This window comes from Pteropus medius, unplaced genomic scaffold (genome assembly GCF_902729225.1).
Source record: "Pteropus medius unplaced genomic scaffold, Ma_sr-lr_union100, whole genome shotgun sequence".
Taxonomy (NCBI): Eukaryota; Metazoa; Chordata; class Mammalia; order Chiroptera; family Pteropodidae; genus Pteropus; species Pteropus medius.
This window is the reverse complement of record NW_024344378.1, coordinates 571,983-590,910: the sequence shown is the minus strand read 5'-3', so window position 1 is coordinate 590,910 and position 18,928 is coordinate 571,983. Positions and strand designations below refer to the sequence as shown.

At 61.8% G+C, this 18,928-nt stretch overlaps 1 protein-coding gene across 1 annotated transcript in view; it reads left to right on the top strand.

Moving 5' to 3' along the window:
• Positions 1-18,492, top strand: part of ADARB2 (adenosine deaminase RNA specific B2 (inactive)) — a 238,624-nt gene extending 220,132 nt beyond the window's left edge. The window contains exons 7-11 of the mRNA XM_039872412.1: positions 602-630; positions 1,458-1,626; positions 11,478-11,659; positions 16,632-16,810; positions 18,239-18,492. Coding sequence (XP_039728346.1) covers positions 602-630; positions 1,458-1,626; positions 11,478-11,659; positions 16,632-16,810; positions 18,239-18,415 — 736 coding nt within the window. The 3' untranslated portion in view covers positions 18,416-18,492. The remainder of the gene's footprint in view (positions 1-601; positions 631-1,457; positions 1,627-11,477; positions 11,660-16,631; positions 16,811-18,238) is intronic.
• The last annotated feature ends 436 nt before the right edge of the window (positions 18,493-18,928 follow it).

The following is an 18,928-nucleotide window of genomic DNA, read 5'->3' as shown; positions in this document are numbered from 1 at the left end:
CCATCACCAGCACCACCATCATCATTGTCTTCTGATTCCTAGCGCCAGTTAAAGCTGAAAGGAGAGATTTGCATTCCAGCAGGGGAGGGCTGGGTGTCCCTGGCTGCACTCACCCAGGCTCAGTCTCTCACCGTGGTGTCTCTTTCTGTGGGTGACTCACAGGCCAGTCCAAACTGGCTCTCATCAAGAACCTGGTCAGCAGAAGAATCAAAAAGCAATCTGAAATCTCCTGAAAGTGTACTGTCTCTGAGGAGTACAGCAATCTCTCTCCCCAAGAGACAGCCTTGGGCACTGTGGACGCATAGTGAAGGACCTCGGTCTCAGAAACCGTGACAAAACATACCGGAAGTTCTTCCGAGAGCTGTAAGACACGGCGCCTATGTGAACCACACGCCGTGCATTATCTGATGCCTTCAATAGGGGTAAGCAGGAGAAAAATCCCATCCCCACAACTTCTAAAACTGAAATAGAAACTCTTAAAGAAAGCATCTAGGGTCCGCCCATGACGTCCTACGTCGGCAGATGTTAGAATCTCTGTGCTGTTTTACATACGACCTGCACGCAAGGCGCTCGGCCTTTTCCACGTGGTGGCATAATCCAGACAACACACAGAGCTCTTCAGAAACCAAAGTAACGTTTCCTCTTGTTCACGCTCGCTCTCCAAGTGACCGCGGGGCTGCAGGGTGCGTGTGCGAGTGCGTGTGCGTGTGCATGTGCGTGTGCGTCAAGGGGGCTCTACAGAGGTGAGGAGGAGGACACGAGCACATGCTAGGGGCCCACGGGGACCACGGCCGGGCACAGCAGAGTGCCTGCCTCCGTGGCCCAGCGTAGTAACGGGCCCTGTGCTGACACGTTCCTGTGTCCCCGTTCTGCCCCACAGCCTCAGGGGTGGGCACCATTATTACACTCAGTGGTTTTAAGTGACTTTCCCCAAATCAGTCAGTGAGGAAACGATGGACCAGGATGAAACTCCAGGCCAGGGTGGGCAGACCACAGCCCTGGGGCCAAGCCCCATGCAGTCCCTTCCCCATGCAGCCGGGGCTGGACCCCGGCTCCCCGCTTCACATGGCCAGAGGGGTGCTGAGAACACCGCCACCTGTGACTGACCGGTGGGAGCCCATGACAGGTGGGAGCGGCACGGAGCTCACAACCCAGGGCTCGGTGGGCGGGAAGCAGCCCCTCGTCCACAGGCCCGGCCGTGCTCTGTGCTGCGGGGCATGTGACCAAATGGCCGCGGGGCCTCAGACGCCTGCTGCCTGGCCCTTTACGGGGTGGCCGGCAGGTCCAGGGGGCTGCTCTGGGGCCCGCTCTTCACCGCATCACTGCTGGGGAAAATGCTTCCCCCGCCTGGCGCCGACTCACGCTTTGCGGTGCCCACCCACTGGCAGTGGCACTGGGCTCCCACGTGTCTGGCCCAGCGTGGTCCGGCCCCCCTCACGCCGCCTCTTGCCTCCTAGTGACCGGCAGCAAGCACGGCATCAGGAGATCCCGCGGTCACCTGCGCACCAAGATCGAGTCCGGTGAGGGGACCGTGCCCGTCCGGGGCCCCAGCGTGGTGCAGACGTGGGACGGCGTCCTGCTGGGCGAGCAGCTCGTCACCATGTCCTGCACCGACAAGATGGCCAGGTAACAGCTGCTCTGCAGGCTGGCAGCCCCAGCAGAAGTGGGGCAGGGACTGGCCCGGATCCCGTCCACCTCCCTCAGACCACACGCAAGGGTGCTGGGGCGAGCCCTGCCTGGCATTCCAAGCTGCCACTGCACACAGGAGTGCACACCCGACACGCACACACATGCACAATGTGCACGCACATGCATGCACATGACACGTACACACATGCACACGATATGCACATGTGTGCACACACGCACGTGCCACACGCACACATATGCATGCACACATGCATGCATGCACATGCACACTCGTGCCCACATATGTGGCATGCGCACACGTGTGTGCATGCACACACGTACGCATGCGCACACAACACACATGCATGCACGCATAGCCTGGGAGGGTCCCCATCTGACGGGGTGGGCACAGACTTGTGGTGTGATTGGGAGGTGAGTCATGTTGTCCACTGGGCCCACCTGCCCCTGGCCCCAGCCCCCTCCCAGGGTAGAGTCGGCAGTCCCTGGGGGAGCCACCCACTGTTGGAGTGAAATGTGGCCCCGGAAAACCCGTGTTGAGAGTGGATCAGAACGGCTGGAAATTCGGTAAACTCGCTGACCCATGAGCTGTCCACAGGAAGAAACTGCATGCTGACAAACATGCCGATCCCAGACACACTGACCCCCACGAGCTGGACACAGACAGTCGGGTCGAGAAACTGCGGGGGTGAGGCGGGTGCTGGCCCCGCTGACGCGCCGGGAGAGTGGGGTGCGGTGCGCCCCACCCACATTGTACCAGGGAGGACGGGTGGCAGGGGCGGCAGGGGCGGCGCATCTGCGGCCAGGAGCCCTGGGCAGCCTCGCAGACTCGGGGAGGGCGGGAGGCCCTGGGCTGCAGACCCTGCTGAGGGCCCGCCTCCTCCTGCCGGGGTCCCTGCTCCTTGGAACCTCAGGCCCGAGATCGGGTACTCTGGGGAATTACCCAAGGGCTGTGGGAGAAACGGGCCATTTCCTTCCATGTGTGGCCGCTCCTGGCCAAGTGACAAATCAAAGCGCTGATTCTGCATCAAAGGGAACGGCCCTGCCATCGCCCACCTGTGGCACGGCCGTGTCCCCCGCTGTCTCAGCCCAACGAACGCCCTGGGCACCGGGGAGCACGCGGGGCCGTTCCACCCGCTCCGGACGCGCGCTGCGGTGGGGATGCGGCTGTCTGGGCCCCGAGACGCCCACGCCCCGCACGTTGATCGTGACCGCGGAGACTGCGCGGCGCGCGCTGGAGACGCGTCATCTGCCGCGGGTGACGCAGCCACGCGGGATCCGGTCCGCTCCTCCGAGACCCAGTGGAAGCTGCTGGGAGACAGTCCACGGGGCTCTGCAGGGCCCCAGTGTCGGCTGCGGACGGATGCGGCTGCTTCGAGGAAGGGCGCACATGTAGGGACAGGGCGGCCTCCTGGGTCTGGGGCCGGGGCTGGCCCAGGGACTCCGCCACACGGCCGCTCCTGCTGCTGCCCTCGCCTGCTCCCTCTGCGTGTGTCTGTCTCTGTCCCTCCTCTCCCTGGACACGCGCCACCGCTGCCTCCTGTCACACTTCACTGCACCCGCCTCCGTGCCCTGCGCCCGCGCTGCAGGACGTCCCGGGCGGCACCGTCACGGGCCGCGGGGGCGCCAGGCTCCCGATCAGTGACCCCTGCGCTGATGGCGGAGGGCGAGGAGGGAAACTGCCGCCGCGGCGAAGGGGCCTGCCCGCGTCCGGCCAGGGGCAGCGGCGTCCGCGCGTCCGGCCAGCGGCAGACCCGACAGCTGGCGAGGACGCGGCGCCCCGCACAGCCGTTTCGGAGCGGGAGCGCGTGCCACGCTGACGCCTGCGACCCGCGCCTGGCGCGTGCGTCCTGGGTGCAGAGGCGTCGCGACACCATCTGGTCCCGCGGGGCGTCCGCGGCCCGCCCCCTGAGGACGCGAACGCTGGCCTGAGGGCTCACGCAGGGTTCGAGCGACAGCCTCTGGGGCACACGTGCAGGTGCAACGTCCTCCTCAGCGAGCCGGGTCTGGGCCAGAGATGTGGACGGCACCGTCCCTCCTCCCAGACGCCATAAAATGCTGGCGGACGCGCTCGGCTGTGACCCACGACCGGGACGCACTGCGCCCGGCAGCGGCGCCAGCTCAGCCTGCGAGGGTTCGTTATGTTCGGGCAGTTGTGAAAGCCACTGTCAGACACAGCCATTACTGAAAATGAAATACAGAACCCTATAAACGAGTTGCATTAAAACAGAGGCTTCCTATTTTACGACATTTTACTATGATTTTTCCTCTTGGAGTCACTAACACCTGCTGCAGCCGCTACTGCCTGTCTCGACCCGAGTCCGGGCTCGGCGACTTCATGCTGGTCGCCTGAAATGGGCCACAGGGACGGCATTTACACCGTGGAAACTGGCAAAAGCTACAAATCGGCGCCTTTCTTTTTAGAGCGAGTGTGTCCCAGCCTCCCGCCGACCGCCGGTGCGGGAGAGGGCGGGCTGGCGCTCGCGCGCACGGCCCGGGGGCGCCGCGCTGGGCCGGCGGGAACCACGGCAGGAGCCCAGACGCCGTGTGTGCGGCAGAGAGGCCCCTCCGGGCCCACAGGCCTGACCCCCCGGGAATGGCGTCCAGAGGGCACAGTATCCACGCCCCTCCTCTGAACAGCCCGTCGGGCCTCTGGGGTAAGCGAAGCGGGTGAAGCCCGCCCCAGCTGCCCTGCGCCTCCGCCAGGACGCCCGCCGGCGCCTCCACCCCGGCCACGCCCCTCGCCCTGCGTCTTCCGCCCAGAACCGACGTGTCACCGCGTCAGCTGGGTCTCTCGGCCCACGCGCCCTGGCTGTGTGCCGCACACACAGGCGCGCGATAGACGGTGGCAGGTGCAGGCGGGAGGAAGCAGGTGGGAGGCCGCCCTGACAGCGAGGCCATAGTGGCGTTTAACCCCCTGCTGCCCGAGCCGGTGGGGCTTTGTCACACAGAAAGGGGGTTTACACGCAGTGGACAGAGAACCTGGTGCTGGCAGGGACTGACCCCATGAGGTGGTCCTTGCCGCTGACGCGACACCGGCCATGGAGAACACACCTCGCCTCTGAGTGGGTGTGTGCAAACGAGGCCTGTACCGGCCACCGTGGGTGACCACCGGGGAGGACAGAGGCCATCTGGACTTCCAACCACCCGTGTAATCCGGCGGCAGACGCGTCCTCGTCTGCACCTCCACGTGATACAGATGCCGGATGTGGTTGGCCCTCGGGAGGGGCCCGCCGGGACGTGAAATGTGGGTGGTGGCAGAGCAGGGCCCACCTGGACACCGGAAGGCCAGCGACCTTCCCAGGCCCCACGCAGGTGACGCGGGAAATATGGAAAGATGGCTCGGCCGATGCCCTCCGTCCCTCCTCCTCGGTCGCCGAAGCTGAAGGTCGTGTGCGGCCATGAATGTCAGGGGTGAGGCCACGGCCGGCCACGGCGGCTGATTTGCTCTCGGGGGACCCCCAGGGGTCTTAGCAGCATGCCGCCTGGAGTCCCCGGACATGTATATTTATGGGTTAGAAATTTATTCCTTAACAAATGCGCTATAATCAGAGCAGCCATGAAACAGAAATGTGATGTTTACGTACTAAAATGAAAACAAGTGAATAAACTTGTAGCTTTAATTAAGATGGAAGAGGTTCATCCACTAGGCAGACTTGCAAACCGCTTTGCTGTCAGTGAAAAATGAACGGGAGGCCGTTATATCGGAAGATCTAACGGGGAACGCTGCTTCCCTGTTCCCCACACGCGGAAGAAACGAAACGCGCAGCTTCCCGCTGGGGTCACCGGCCCCTGAGCGATCACGTGACCGAGATCTCAGCGGGTCTTCTGAGCACGGAGTTCCGTGAATAACCGTCAGCGTCATTCCACGATGCCGGCGGTGAGACAGGTTTACAGCCAAACACGCTGGAGAAACCCTGAAATTTTTACAGGGGCTTAAAACAAGTCATAAAACATTGTGAAGACACTTCCTGGAATTCCATCGAAGGATAATCTTCCACGTTTCCTCACATGTCATCTCATGTTTCCGGTTATCCTTTCCCGGGTCCCCTCCACCCCATCGGCAAGTGACAAATCCCACAGGCGGAGCGTGCGCTGGGCGCTGGGCGCTGGGCCCCGGACGCCCGCGCGTGGGCAGAGGCCGTGTCTGCAGACGCAAACCTGCACGTGTCCAGCTCGCGGTGAGGGGGTCACTGCTGTGACACTGGTGTCAGCGCTGTCGACTCACTGCAAAGGCAGGGCGCCCGAGGCTCACGCGCCTGCGTGTGACAAGCCGGGTGTGTCCACTAGCTGGCACAGCTACCGACGTCTGCCGCGGTCCTTCAAGGCTGCCCAAGTGATGTCGCCCTCGGCTCCTTTGGGAAGCAATGTCGGGGACGTCACTGCGCAGAGAGGTCACAGGAGCCTGTTGGACTGCCACCCGGAGCCCAAAGGCCCAGCGCGGAGCGTCAACGTGGGCGGAGCGTCCTGGGCCTCAGCAAAGCACAGCCCCGCGTTGAGGGGGAGACACCCCAGGGGCCTGAAGTGGGGACGCATCGGCTAAGTTTCCCTTCCTTTAAAAATAGTTTCGATATTGAACACAGCAGAAAAAAACAAAATCTGATTTCTTTTGAACCGAGTCATCGGAATTACTAGGAAAATTCTTAGGCTATCAAAGTCATTTTAAAGTGAAACAACTTCTTCCGAGATTTTGATCAAAAAGAAATTTTAGTGAAAACCCTGGAGCATAACATCACCTTGAAGAAAAGAGCCTGTTCTGTCTGATGCTCCAGGCAGAGAATGCGCCTTGCGGGTGAACTGGCTTTGCCCCAGAAACAAAACAAGGCCACAAAGTCCCCGTGGCCACAGGCCCTGGCAGCCGACCCAGGGAGAGGGGGCGAGCCGAGATGGCAGCAGCCCTGCCGCTGGAAAGCCGCTCGCAGCGGGCGGCGTTGCTGATCTGACGGTCTCTCGTTAAAATAAAAAGCACATGAAGAAAAGTTGGAAAAAGATGGAAAGTAGAACGTAACCAACCAGCCAATGTCCCAGCAGCCAGACGACAGCAGGCGGCTGCTGCCGCGTTGACGTTCCTCTTTTATCCCTAACGTGCGTCTCCTCCCGCGCCGGGGAGCTTGCCGCCCGCGGCGCTTCGCTGCCAGGCGGGCCCTGCCCTGACCGGCGGGCGGGTGGCCCCGTCACCGCGAGCCGGCTGCGCGCCGTCACTTAGCCCGCTCTCCTGTTCCCGTGAGTGTCCGCATTGTCCGCATTGTCACGTTGGCCACGCCGGGTTTCAAACTTCGTTCTGTGAAACCGCGTCTCGGCCTCTGCTGAGCGCGGTGGGCGGTGGGACGTGGTGGGCGGTGGCCACTTCGCGGCGGCCTGCGGGGCGACAGGTGGCAGACGCCCGGCATTATTGATTGCCGCTACGACTTTTATAATGGATCGGTATTATTGAATAGATCACTGCTTTTGTTACTTGAGAGACCGGGAGATTTCACTTAAAAGCTGTAACGAGGTCGGCGCCCAGTCTGGTAAAGAGGGTTTAAGAGGCTTATTAACCGAGCTGCGCCAGGTTGGGGCCGGGGATTTGGGAAGAACACTTGTTTTCAAAGGCCCTGCATTTTGAGAGGGGAAGAATGAACAACACTGTCATCTCATCTCAGGAGAGCTGGGGACACTTAGAGATGTGGCGGCTGCCAGTTAATTAAGGAGGGCGGGTGTCGGGTGTCCCCCAGTGCACAGGTGGCAGAGAGGACAGACTGACCTTGAGAGGATGGAGGGCGGCGGCCTGCACCACCAGGAGGAACCCAGTCTCCACAGCCCGAATCCGAGTTGAGAAGCCAGACAGGGCCTTTCGCCCCGAGAGCAGCTGTAATTTTTTACAGTTCATTTTTATGGCGAAAGTTTTAATCTGCTCATTGAAAGACCCATGGCGATCAATAACCAAGCTCAGGTAGTTAAAATTAGACACCGTGTCTGAAGGAACATCCATTCCAGGAGGGGTGGGTTTCGCGCGCCACTCGGCTTGTGACTCTTAGAGACAAAAGCAAGAACGGCTGTTCGTCCATCAGCGGGAGGATGGGCGGTAACCGGTGGCCAGGGGACCCCTGTGTGGACCCCTGGGGATCTTCCCCAGCGGATGGCACAGGTGCCGGCATGAGCAAGGGCAGGTGATAACGCACATGGTTTCTATGGCAACAGCAAGGACCTACCGGGGCTCGTAGCCTGGGAAGGGAGCGGAGAGAGGCACCAGCAGGTGGCGGCGGGGAGAGAGGCGCAGTCCCGCCGAGAGGGGGCGCAGCGGGCGGGAGGGCGGGCAGGACACCGGGGAACACGGCGGCGCTTGTCGGCCGGGCCACGGGCAGTCCCGCCTGTTCTTCCCGTGAATGGACCGTAGCTTATTTGACCACTCCCTACTGAGAGGCCCCGAGTTTGGTCGCGTCTGCTTTGCCCTTGCCAGCGACCCTCTCGTGAACGCCCTGCACCCCACCCTGGTGTCGGCTGGAGGGCACGTCCACGGTGAGCCCCTAGCACGGTGCTGCTGGGCGGAAGCTCAGCTGGTCCTCTCTTCTGCTCAGAGAGGCCCAAGGAAGAAGCCGGGAGCCTGGCGCGGGACGGGCCACCTGCGCGGAAGCGCCTCTGCCTCTGCTGCCGCCCGTCTTGGCCGAACCGGAGGGCTGGGGGTGGGGGAGGGCGTCACCCCCAGGCCAGGACCTCCGCTCTTAGAGACGCCCTAGAGCCGCTGACGGCACTGTTAATGGAGGTTATGTTGCTGCTATGAGCACGCGACAGAGGCCGTCAGTCACCTGGCGTGTTTCTCCCCCTGTCGGCCACACCCCGCGGCTGAGGACCTGCTCCAGACCGCTGCTCGGAGAAGCAGAAAGTGGCCAAGGAGGGGCCCAGCCCACCGCTGTCGGCACTCGGGCCTCTCATGGCTTTTTGACTCCAAAATCGGGGCTGACCGCTTTGCCACCGTTCTCAGCCCGGCTCCCTTACACTCACCTGGTGGCCTGAGCAAAGCTGGAGCCCACACTGCGCCCCAGACCAGCCCTGCCAGAGCCTTGGGGAGACCCAGTAACGTTCCGAAGGTCCCCGTGAGCCCGGCATGCACCGCGGCTGTGAACTGCCGCTATGTGGGGCTCCCCGAGTCCTTGCTGGGCACAGGTCCATGCCACATTTACCAGAGCTGGTTTCTGGGGGCCCCCGCTCTGTTCCCTTGATCCAGGTGTCTGCTCTTATGCCAGGCAAGCATCTATTTTTGGTAGCACTTCAAGGAGGCACCGCAGACTTCACTGTGACTTTGGAGAGTCCCATCTCCTGTCTGGACCACGTCCAGGAGGCAAAACCAAAGGCGAGCACAGCCCCCGCTCAAAACACACCCCAGCCCCCGCCATGCTCCGTCTGCATCCCGGGGACACACGGGGGCGGCCGTCAGGGAGGCCGTGAGGTGGCTCCGCTGACCCTCGGAACCCAAGATCTGAGCCGAGCGAGGAGATGGCTTCTCTTGGTGATCTTCCCTGAGATCTCTCCCTCCCTCGTCTTTGGTATTTCGGTGATTGACAAACAGACAAAAATATATTTATTTGGGGATTATCTATATTGAAAACGAGACATGGGATTTTTTTTTCTCTGTCAACACTGCAGTAATATCAGCTGTTTGAACAAAGGGAGAGGTATTTTTCCATTCAATCCCGAACGCTGAAAAGTTCTCAGTTTATACTCTGGAAGACATTTGGTTTTATTGATCATGCTGAATAAGTTTGAACTCCTATAGCCAGGCCAGGAGAAGGTTGATTTTCTCTTTATTGTAAAGGTTATTAGGAGGAAACCCGATATAGAAGTTATTTGTCTTCAGATAATCACACGAAACCACAAGCACCCAAGTATGTTCCTTCCAGAAGTTTAGTCCAAAGCCAGCACGTGGGCGGCCGCGAGCAGGGTGATGTCTCTTCTGAGAACACTGATGTATTGTTCAAGATGCGGCTTATTTCACAAAAGCGCTTTCTTATCGATGGAGAAAATGTCCATTTTCCTGCTTACGGTGATAAGAACTGTTTAAACGTCACTACCCGAGAAGTAATGACACTCGCTTCCAGAATCCTTTGCCACGAACGGTCACACAGCTGCCAACCTGCTGGCTACACCTGGGCCCTTGGCTGCCGGCAAGTCAGCTTCCCAGCCTCTCCAGACCTAAAAGGAGGGACACAAAAGTCTAGGTGACAGTGACTCTGCTGAGCTTTTCTGTCTCGTTCTGTCCCGGGCGCTGCTCAGAAACTCTGATCTTTAAATTCAGGGACGGAGCCGAGACCTGTGGTCGCCACTGGGACACACCGGTGTCGGGAGAACGGCACGGCGCCCGCCCGGACTTCGCTCTCCACCTCCCGGAGCCCAGGTGACCGCACCAGACGGCGTCGTCCACGCGAAAACAGAGGCTGGGCCGCAGGCCATCGCCAAGTTCAGGGTCCCCATACCCCGCGGTGGGGGCTCGGGCCGCCTCCAGAGACGCCGCTCTCCCAAACCCTCCGGCGCGCCCTCCGGCAAAACGGCAGACCGGCGAAGGACAGACCGCCCGCCGGCTCCTTTCCGAGAAGCGACGTGACTTCCAGACATGCCGGCCATCGCGTTTTTTTTTTAAAACGACACAACGTAGATGTGCGAGAGGAAGGCAAATGTTTCCTGAAACCAACGACTGTGTAAGTCGTAGGCCCTCACTGTTTGTCTATAAATATCACCTTCCGCGCTCCGCCCGAGCTTTCTGCAGATGAACGCCCTGCCTTCGCGCTCGCGCGGGGCGGGCGGGCGGGCGCCGGGCCCGCACCGGCCAGATGGCTGCCTTTTCTTGCATGAGATTAAAAGATGCTCCTCGTTCAGCACGGTGCTTCTGAGGCAGATTAATATCGCCGGTGCAATGGTTTCTGTTTTCGGAATAAAATTTCAAGGGGACTTTTTAGGGCAACTGGCATCGCGGGTCCCGGGTAGGACGCGCGGGCTCCAGCCCCGGTAATTAATGGAGGGTTCCGTTGACTGCTGCGGGAGAGGGGACCGTAATGAGCCCTTATTAATCAGGAGGAGAAACGAGCAGACGAGGCAGCACAATAACCAGAACAGAGAAACGTTAATTAACGAGGAGAATGTCGTCGACTGGGCGACGGACGAGCGGGACAGGCCCCCCGGCGGACGGGGCCGGACTGTCCACGCCTCGCCCCGCCCAGGGTGGAAACCACAGGACGTCGCCTACAAATCGGCGACGTGCACCCTCGTCCCACCCGCATCCGGGGCGGCCCTCAAACGCTCGAAGAAGCGAAAACACTCAGCCAGAGTTCGTTTCAGAGAAAACGGGCTCGCCCTTCTCCTCCGATCTGGCGTCTAGAGTCGAAACCGGCCCAGAGCCAAGGAAGGTCACTTACTAACGTTTAATGCCAACAGCAGGCCCCGCTCGCCGAGGACACCGGGTGGGGAGGGGGCGTTGCCCCTAAACTAAAACAAATTCCGTTTCCGGTATTTTCCCAGCTCCTATAAGGAAAAACGCAGAGTCACTCTGTAAACAGACTATCTTTTTTTTAATTGAATTTTGGGTCCCAGACTAGCTTCCAGCCCATCAAACGATTTATTTCCAGAAAAGGAGGCCGTGTTCACGAAAACGCAGAGCCACTGTCAGACCCTGTCCCCAGCAGTGAGGGAGCTCAGATCATTAGGGGCCGCAAGCCAAAGCCAATGGCTTTGCACGGTGGGGACGACGACCCCCAGGAGCAGAGCGGGGGCCTGTACGACGGGCCTGGCTAGAGCCTACCCTGTGGGGGGACCTGAGCCAGGTGAGTGGCCGTGCTCTGCTGACGCCCGTCTCCCCACAGGTGGAACGTGCTGGGGCTGCAGGGCGCCCTCCTCTGCCACTTCATCGAGCCCGTGTACCTGCACAGCGTCACCGTGGGGAGCCTGCGCCACACCGGCCACCTGTCGCGCGTCATGAGCCACAGGACACAGGACGTCGGCCAGTTGCCCCCCTCCTACCGGCACAACCGGCCCCTCCTCAGCGGTAAGAGCCCCGTCCCCACAGACGGCCCTCCTGTCCGCAGGCTGGCACCGGCAGGTCCCAAGGGACCCAATCAGGCAGGCCTTACCCTTCTCGGCCGACAGCACGTTTACAGCAAGGCCAAACTTAGAAAAAGAGGGCAGGTCCCGTGATCCCCTGGGAGTGGGCAGGGGCCACTCAGAGCGAGTGCACGGCAGGACGCAGCCCAGCACTGCCTCACGGGGTCACTTTAATGCAGCGTCCACCGTGCCGGGGGACAGGAAATACTCATGATCTGTGTGCACGTCTAACAGGACAGCGACTGACGGTCAGCAGGAACCTTTCCGGTGGAAGGCGGGGGGCAGGCAGGGTACGGGGTGGCCGGGGTGGCTGCCCACGTGGGCGCCCGACTCCAACGAAATGCGGCAGACACCACAGATGACAGAAACAGACCCGCAGCTCCAGACAGCAGGGTTCGCAGACACAGGCTCGAGGTCACCGGCTCAGCGGGACAGAAGAGATTGAAGAAACAAGACGGAAACTGCAGGGGGAGAGGTGGAACCCCAAAAAGAAAACAGAGCCAAAGGGGAACTTCAAAAATAATGGAAGAACCGCGAGGCGTACGGAGAACAGGTCGAACGGTGAGCGGGACGCAGCCGGGGACGGGCGGTGACGGGCGCCGCAGCGGAGGCGACGCCGGGGAGCAGGTGTGGCACGGAGGCGGAGCGGGCATGTGTCAGGGGCCCCGGAGACGAAAGCAGGGGCAGGGGCAGGGCCTCGCTTGCCTGCCAGGGGAGAGCGTTACGTAAGGGCCGGCTCACAGGGCGCGGGGGCTGCAAGCCTGAAGCCCACAGGGCGGGCCGGCGGGAGGCGGTGTTTCAGGCGGGTCCGAAGGTGGCCTAGAGGCGGGACTCGTTCCTCCTCGAAGGGGCCTCGGTCTTGGCTCCTGGGGCCGTCGACGGATTAGATGAGGCCCACCTGCACACGGCGGGGCAGTCTGCTTTACTTGGTCCACTGATTCAGATGTCAAACCACTAAAATAACCCTCCCGGCAGCGTCCAGCTGCTGTTTGCCTAAGCATCTGGGCGCCGGAGCCCAACCGGGTCGACACACAAAATTCAGCAGCCCAGAGGGAAAGTCCAAAAAGAAAAGATAAGAGACAGAGTGAGTCTCACACACAAAGAAGAGTTTCAGGAGACGGGAGAGAAAATGGGTATTTAGAGACATAATAATAACTAAGAACATCTCAGGACAGACGGACAGCATTGAGCTACAGATCTAAGACGTACGTTGTACCCCAGGAAGAACTTTTTAAAATCCTCCCCTCGGCACTAAAAGTGATGATAACAAAAAAAAAAAAAAAAAAAAAGACAAAGAAAATCTGAAAAGCAGTCAGAAGATAAAAGGGACCCGCTTCGCAAGAGCTAAATCAGGCTGGTGGCTGCCACTCGGGAACCAAAAGCAAGGAGCCGGGGTCTTTCCAATGCTGCTGAAAAATCAGTCTCGACCTGAAAATCTAGACCCAGTAAAAGTGTCCTTTAAAAATGAAGGTGCGACAGACAGTGCCCCAGACAGACGGAGACAGGGCCGACTTGCCCTGGAGGGGACGCGCCATCTGGGCACGAGAGACGATGCCAACCGGGCCGTGCGGACGAGGAGAGATGAGACGCTTTTATTCGGTATGGAACTTGGCTCATTGCTACACTTGGGATACCGCGTGGTGCAAAAACATATAATTTGAAGCAAAATCGACCGTATTCTGCCCAAGTCCCTTCATCCCATGTCTTCTGAAGTAATGACGGTGCTCATAGGAACCAAGAACCACATCGTCATCAGATTATAAAATGAAACAGGCGAATTTCTTACCCCCATGGCGTGTCACATCTTTGGGAGTGTCCTGTGCCTCCTGCACTATGAGGAACACGAACCAGCCATTCACAACCACAAATGAGGCCATGTTCCCGCTGACCTGAAGAGAAGTCCCTGGAGGTCAGTGTGGAAGACGCCCGGCCCGTCACGCCGGGGACACTGCCGCCGCTCTCCAGAGCAGCGGTGACAGTGTGGCCGGCAGCTGGCACCGCACGTGCCCCCTGCACTGGCTCTCAACAGCCTCGGCCACCAGCCCAGCACCCTGGGAGAGAGGAGCTGTAACAGCCTCGTGCTTTCTTATACCTCTGTGTCCCCCTGGGGTCTGCAGGGACCCCCTCAACGGGGTCGGGGGGGAGGCGCTATCAAGACAAGACAGCAGCTATGAAATCTGCCAATCACAACATGTCAGTCATAACGAAAACGAGTCAAATAGCATGATGCGGCCGAGTAGCCACTACGATCCCTGAGTCCACTCTGAAGTGCCACCAGCTCCCTTCCATCAGGAGGGGTGGGCGGAGAGCAGGGAGGGAGGGTTGAGTGAGGCGTGTGTGCCGTGTGCTGTGCTGTGTGCTGTGTTGCTGTGTGCCATGTGCCAGCGTACTGTGTGCGCTGTGTTCTGTGTGCCGTGTGCTGTGTGCTGTGTGCCATGTGCCGTGTGCATGGTGTGTGCGCATGCATTTGTGCGTCCGTGACATGCGGCCCCACGGCGTCTGGCTGCATAGAAGACTCCAGCGTCCGTCCTGTCCGGCGGCCATGACCCCGTGGACGCCTGGCAGTGGCTTCACTCGACTCTCACACTGAACAGTGCTGCCTGCGGCACAGACGTGCCTCAGTCCAGGTGAAAACCGTGTCCCCGCGGGTCCTGTGTAAATTTAACTTGGGGAAAGTGCATTACATTTTAGGTAGAGGAGGCCCACTAGCTGTGTGAAGAAATTCAGCGCTGTCTCTTACACCTGGCTTTAAAAACGTGGATGGGGCTTTCCCGAGGCAAGGCGTCTTTCAACGGCTCCGTGAGCGATGATAAAGCTCATTTTCATGGCTAAATTGTTAATTCGCACTCATCGCTCCTAAATAATGATGGTGGCAGCGAGGTCATGGTACCAGCGGAGGTCAGTGGGTCAGTTAACTGGTCAAAGGCCACACCGCTAGCAAGTCACAGGAGTGACATCTGAACGTGCTGATTCCTGTCAACTCAGCCGCATGCCGAGAGGGGACGCCAGACCGTGTCCGTGAGTCAGTCCACCAGGCAGAGTGTTTGCGGCGAGGGCTGACGGAGACCCACTGACCTGCTGTGGAACGAGACGCCCCGCTAACACGTCACTGCGGGGTGGGGCCGTGCGAGCCCGCAGGCCCCATAGGCCCATATCGGTGTCACCTCCGGGAGCAGCTGCTCTGGCCAAGCTGCCTAGGGGGTCGAGGTCTCCTGGGCAGAGATGACGAAGGGGCCACTAACAGAAAGGCCACCCTGGGCCGCCCTCCGCCGAGCCACACCACGTCAGGACGCCTTTTCTCTCTCGCCCTTTGTCGGGATTTCTCAACGGGTTTCCAGGACGAGGCCCCAGCCAACTGAGGCTGACCCCTCATGCCCGGTGGGGGCTCTGCAGCCCCGCTGTTCTCATCAGCCATCTGTCCCCAAGAGCGAGTGGCGCTGGGCAACGCACCACAGTCACGCGCCGGGGGAAGAGAAACCGCAGGTGCGGCTGAGGGCAGCTGCAGCTCCGCTCGCATCCAGGCCCGTCCTCCTGCCGAAGCGGGCCGGAGGGGGCGGTTCACGGCCAGTGCTGACCCCAGCGTCACTGTGCCCACAGGCTGAACAGCGGCCCCACAACTCCAGGCCCTAACCCCGGACACCGCGAACTACCTCAATGGGGCAAAGGGTCTTCGCAGAAGTGACGAAAACGGTTTCGAGACGAGAAGACTGTCCTGGACCAGGCCAGTGGCGCCTGCACGCCTGCTGTGGAGGGCGCTCTGGCCTGGCTTGCGGGTCGGCCGCCCTGCTCTGGGGACACGGGACGGGTGTCGATCCATGGGTGGCAGAGGGTGGGAGAACACAGGTCCACAGCTTGGCAGCTCGGAGCTGCATAGGAGGCACCACACGAGGCGCTGGCTGTCCCTGGACATGGGGGTCACTCCGTCTCGGGGTGTCGGCTACAGACTCCCAATGGCTGCCCAGCCCTTCGCTCCCCTACACCACGGCTTCTTCACCGCCCATCGTGACTCTGCCATGACCCCTGAGCAGCCCTCAGTGGCCTAAGTGCAATGTGCTCAAGTGACCAGCTCTGTCCCGCAGGACATGTGGCCCAGTGGGGAGAGGACAGCGGAAAGGGCCTCGCAGTGCCAGAACCGACCACGTTGCAGAGTCCTCAGGGCGTGGCAGGGAAGGCCGGAGCTCTACTGCAGGCCTGTCACCTCCAGCGTCTCCCCGTGGGCGCCCAGGGCATCGTGGGGGTGAGGGTGACGCAGGCAGTGTGGTGACACCCAGGCGTCAGGCAGGTGCTGCCCCAGGCCAGGGACATCCCCCTCCTGAGTGTGGGGGAGCTTGTGGGGTGCAGAGCGTGTCATCTGAGAAGTCAGCCCACGGCCTGACGAGCAGACAGGCCTTGACGGGTTCTGGAGGCCTCGGGCATGGGGCGGGACAGGCGCACGGGGTCGCGCCCAGGGCGTGCTCCCTTGAGGCTCTGCCCGGTCCTGACCTCGCCGGCCCGGGGCGGGAGCCCCGTCTCCGTCTGCCGTGTCCGGTCAACTAGCGCGGCGGCATCTCACATCTCCTGCCATCTTTGCTTCTTCATCTCGTCGGCCAAACTCTGAACCTCAGGGCTGCTGGGCGCCGTGCAGAGTGGGGCGAGCAGCCAGCGCCTGGCGGACACGCGTTCTGGTGGCTTCCACGTGGCCCCGTCTGGCAGTGAGATCTCTGTAGGCGGGGAAAACGGGCAGGCTTCTGAGACCACCTTAAATTAAAAATCCCCTGAATGAAAGGTGAAAACGCATTTCCCACAATCGGCATTGGTGCTGACCTGGCCAAGGCTTGAAGGTGACAACGGTGACACGCAGATGTGCCCCAGGCCGGTCCGGCCCAGGCTGCCGGGGCCAGGAGTGCTGAGGCCTCTGCTCCCACTTGCTCCCACAGGGGTCAGCGGCGCCGAGGCACGCCAGCCCGGCAAGTCGTCCCGCTTCAGCGTGAACTGGGTGGCGGGCAATGCGGACGTGGAGGTGCTGGATGCTACCACCGGCAGGCGCCACTGCGGGGGCGCCTCCCGGCTCTGCAAGCACGTGCTGTCCACCCGGTGGGTGCGGCTCTACGGGAAGGTGAGTGATGGCGGCTGCCGAGCCCGGGGCCCAGAGGAGGCCGCCAGGTCTGCCCCAGGGGACAAGGGCACAAAACTGGTCCCTGGGCCATCCCCTCCCCACACGCTCACCAAGCTCGGGCCAGCCCAGCAGCTCAAGGCGGGCGGCAAAGGGGCTCACTCGTGACACCAGGGTGGCCAGCACGGAGCATCCGTCACTGTCACTCCCAGATCAGACACAAAGAGACTGACGCTCCGGACAGGCGAGTGGCCTCTGGGACGGGCGTGGGTGGCGGGGCAGGCGGCAGGCGTCCCAGCCCCGACGGCAGCCGTCCCCGCCACACTCGGAGTCCACGTCCCCTCTAGATGTGGCGTGACGGCACAGCCGGGTCCGTCTCCCAGAACGACGGTGAAGCCGGACGAACGGGCGGTCTGACCTCGCCCCTGCTCGTCTGGGCCCGGCCGGGGGACTGTGCGGTCGACTCACCAGCCAGCAGGGCAGGACACACGTGCCGCTGCCCAAAGCCAGTCCGGGCCCCTGAGACGCAGAGACGCGCACTCGGCTCCTGGCGGCACTTGGTGTGCTCGGTGCCCTCCCGCCACCCCTGCCACCTGCCTGGCCCCTGTCCTGCACACTGCTGGGTCGCGCTGGGACTGTGGGAGGGCAGGGGCTGCTGTCGGTTCTGTCTTGCTAAACCCAGGGCTCCATCTTCTGTGGGGAGTCCAGGTGACGGTGGCAGGGGGCGGGCTTCCTGGACAGGCACAGGTGGCGAGGACCCTGCCATGGGATTCCAGCCCCCGCCCCCACCCTGCCATGCGGGGCGGTCAGGCCCTGCTTGGTCTCTGCCGTTGGCTGCACAGCTTTGCCTGTCACAGCTCAGGATGGAGGAAATGCCGGTCTCACCATCCGCCCGGCTGCAATTCGAACCTCCCTGGGACCGGCCTCAGCTGCCCCTCCCCAGTCTGAGCCCCTCATCCTCCTCCCAAGGGAGAGATACGCACAGCGCCTGGAGGTTCACAGCCGGTTCACGCGTCACGTGCTCGTTTTGCCCGTTAACCACCCAGCTTCGGGTCCTTTCCCCAGTGAGGTGCCCCACGGACCCCAGACGCAGGCGCCGACGCAGGCGGCCGCTGCGGCTCCTCTCCGTCTTATTTTTTATTTTATAAGATTTTATTTTATCTGTAGGTCGACTGGGGAGGACAGATATCTCACGGAGGCCTGACTGACGAGGGGCACTGCGCCTACTCCCGGCGCACGGCTAGGGGCTCAGGCATGGCCGAGCTGACTGCGGGTGCGGGGTGTGGCGGGGGACGCGGGGCCGCCCCCCACGCAGGCCCGGCTCCGTGAAGGAGGCTGGAGGAGCAGCGCGAGGCGGAACCGGGGTGCCCGGCCGCCGAGGGCTCGTCCACGCCCGTGGTCCACCTGTGCCCTCTCTCTCCTGCCCCGCAGCTGAGCTCGCGGACCCTGGGCCACGGGGACACGCCGTCCGCCTACTGCGAGGCCAAGCTGGGGGCGCGCACGTACCAGGCCACCAAGCGGCAGCTGTTCCGCGCGTTCCAGAAGGCGGGCCTGGGCACCTGGGTGCGGAAGCCGCCTGAGCAGGACCAGTTCCCCCTGGCGCTGTGAGTCGCTGGCCCCGGGCTCTCGGACGGCGGGCGGGGCCCAGCGGGCCTCGCGACGGGCAGGCGGGCAGAGGGCGAGGCTTCGTGCTGCAGACACGCCCGCGTGAGGCTGGACTGGCACCTCTCAGGCGGCTGGCCTCAGCATGCCCGCCACACCTGCAGGCCCCCGGCCCGCGACGCCGCTCCTCCCGTGTCAGAGGGGGCGCGACTTCAGGCTGCAGGGTCCGAGCCGCGGCCTTGAAAGGTGACACCGAGGCGTTGCCAGTTAGAAATGAACCTCAGGCACCGACCCCTGAGTCCCCCTCCCCGCCACGCGTCTCCCGAGCGATGACCTTGGCCCTCACTAGCACACGCTTAGAGACACTTCAAGAGAAGCCACAGTGGAGAGAAAGCCATGGGCCCCTCCCCGGGGAAGCCGGTGAGAGCACCCGTCACGTCCATCATCCGTGTGTCTTCCTTGCCCTCCTTTCGAAAAGCACTCGGGCCGCACGAGACTGAAGAACCCCTAAAGCAGGAC